The sequence below is a fragment of the Penaeus chinensis genome, chromosome 42 (assembly GCF_019202785.1).
Source record: "Penaeus chinensis breed Huanghai No. 1 chromosome 42, ASM1920278v2, whole genome shotgun sequence".
NCBI lineage: Eukaryota > Metazoa > Arthropoda > Malacostraca > Decapoda > Penaeidae > Penaeus > Penaeus chinensis.
The window spans coordinates 1,980,989-1,983,488 of NC_061860.1; the positions used below are offsets into that span (position 1 = coordinate 1,980,989).

The following is a 2,500-nucleotide window of genomic DNA, read 5'->3' on the forward strand; positions in this document are numbered from 1 at the left end:
TGAGTGGTTGTTCGAATATGCCATTAAGTTAAGCATTATCATCCGTTTCGTTGTTTTTTTGTTTAATATCTTATTTTATTGTCTACTCATATTTAATTTTATTTATTCTTTTATTTATTTTTTACTTCTTTCTGAAAAAAAAACTATCTATGATCAAATCCAAACCATTTTTTTTTTCGTGACCTTAAACCACTTTTCTCCTTTCAGGGAGTATCGAGCAGAGGTGCTTGAGACCTTGATCCAAGCGCCTGAAAGCGAGGAAGAGGCAAAGAGACAGAAGAACAATGCACAAATACCTGAAGTGTATGGATTGTCAGACTTTCTCTGCCTGGAGACCCAAGTAGGGTAGTCAACGTCACCAAAAACTTCACCTGTTTGTGAAGAAAAGAAGAAAAAATAATTGTCAGCTTATCAACAAGATACAAACGCTGTAGAGTCTGTACGTAAGATCAAGTGAAATCGCCACAATAATGGAAGAGTAGTAAATCTATTTCATTTTTTTTAATGCTGTTCCTTGCCGTGGCTGTTATTATATGTCATAACTTGCCTTTGCTAATTCAGTTTGTTCTCAAAGCTATTAGAGTTTTGGTTATAAGTGTTGTTATATCGTCTTAATGTACATGTCTTTCATCTATCTTCATAAAGATAAATACAATTAAGTACAATTATTGTTATAGCTAAGAAGCGAATGATGACAAATAACTGACCTATTTACAAATGTACTTTCTACAGCATTGGCTCTTTAATTGTCATGTCTATTCAGGTAATTATCACATTTTTCAATCTGCACTTAATACATCCCAGTTTTGAAGTTAAAGTTCATTCTAAATGATAATATGTAACTACCACATTATCGCTATTACACAAGCAGTTTTTAGACCGGCCTTACCATTTATATTTTCACCTTTATAGTATTGTGATATATATATATATATATATATATATATATATATATATAAATTCCTCAGAGTATCTCTATCTAGTGGCAAGATATTAACATATTGATTTCTAGGGCATCCTAACGCTAAGCTGAAAAATGTCTCTACCTTTGATTTTCAGATATTGGTAACTTCCCTTTATATCATTATCACAAAAAGCTATGGCATAAACACAGCATCCTTATCTAACTACCAAATAAAACATCGCAAACATCCCTATCTTTTCCCATAATTAAACAAAAAAAATCTCCCTCTCTCTCACTCTCACTCTCTCTCTCTCTCTCTCTCTCTCTCTCTCTCTCTATATATATATATATATATATATATATATATATATATATATATATATATATATCAACCAAAGGGTAGCAAAGCCCCCTATACCCACGGGAATAATGTTCGCAACTGGTGGCAGGGGTGAGAGCGATTCCGTCCTCGCCCAGGTGGTGGTTGGACAAGAAACACAAGTTGGTCGAGCCCGGAGTTGTCTTGCCCGCAGACGTTGTATTCGTCGTCTCCGCATATAGTGCAGAAGTCAAAGCTCTGGCAGGTCATGTCACTTTCTGAGGAATGAGGGTGGTAATAATGATAAGAACAGCAAGGTAATGATGATAAATATGATAGTTACGGTAATAGTTAATGTTAAGGGTGATGAAAGTGATGACGATAATAATAATGATAGTGATAGTGATTATAGTGGTCATCTTGACGAACGCAGTAATGATAATAGCAACAATATTAAACATAATGGTGATAACAATGATAAAAATAATAATGCTAATGATAACATATAGTGATAATAATAATGATAATATTTACAGTGATAATAAAAATACTAATGATGAATTATCATTACTGTTTATCCCAATTATCATAATTATTATTATCATTACTTTCATCATCATTATAAGATAATAACAGCAAGAATAACAGCATATAAAAATGAAATAATCGTCAGATTTTATTTTAAACGTTTTTACTTTAGAACATTGGTTTATGTTTACACCATATGTTTTTTTTTTTCTTACACCATACTTACACCAGATTTTTTATCAATCTATTCATTATTAAATTTATTCATTTACTTATTTTTGTTATCAAGGGTTGACATTCGCAATAGACTGTGTACCTTCGACACAAAGTTTGGCGCAGCTGGAAACGTCCGTCTTGAAGGCAACCAGTCTGTGTTTGTCGTTGGCCAGTCCTTGATGGGGATATCGCGAGAACATCTGGTCGTTTCGCTCTGCAGGTTCAAAAAGCCAGGGTATATAAATAGATAGATACAGACATGTATATAAAGATTCACTATTTTAAATAATCTCCTAATTTTAAGTCTGAAATTGTACATATCCTCTTGTACAGTCCTCTATACTTTCAAGTTCATCATGTATGCTTACGAAGTACCAGTTTATATTTGAAACACATTTCCATGCGATGCGAGGGTATGTGATCTGATTCATGTATCCAAAAAGACATACTAATACTTAAACCCTCCTCTCGTGTGGTCATCTGTTTCGAATCCTGTAGCCGATACGTGCCTATACTTAGGGGTATGTTGTTTT

At 33.2% G+C, this 2,500-nt stretch overlaps 1 protein-coding gene across 1 annotated transcript in view; it reads right to left on the reverse strand.

Annotated features, from left to right (window-relative positions):
* The window catches only part of LOC125047969, a 25,599-nt gene that overhangs the window by 1,670 nt on the left and 21,429 nt on the right, over positions 1-2,500 (reverse strand). Inside the window, exons 21-23 of the mRNA XM_047646523.1 lie at positions 2,068-2,181; positions 1,327-1,501; positions 297-371 (exon numbers count right to left, since the gene is read on the reverse strand). Of these exons, the coding sequence (XP_047502479.1) occupies positions 368-371; positions 1,327-1,501; positions 2,068-2,181 (293 nt within the window). The 3' untranslated portion in view covers positions 297-367. The remainder of the gene's footprint in view (positions 1-296; positions 372-1,326; positions 1,502-2,067; positions 2,182-2,500) is intronic.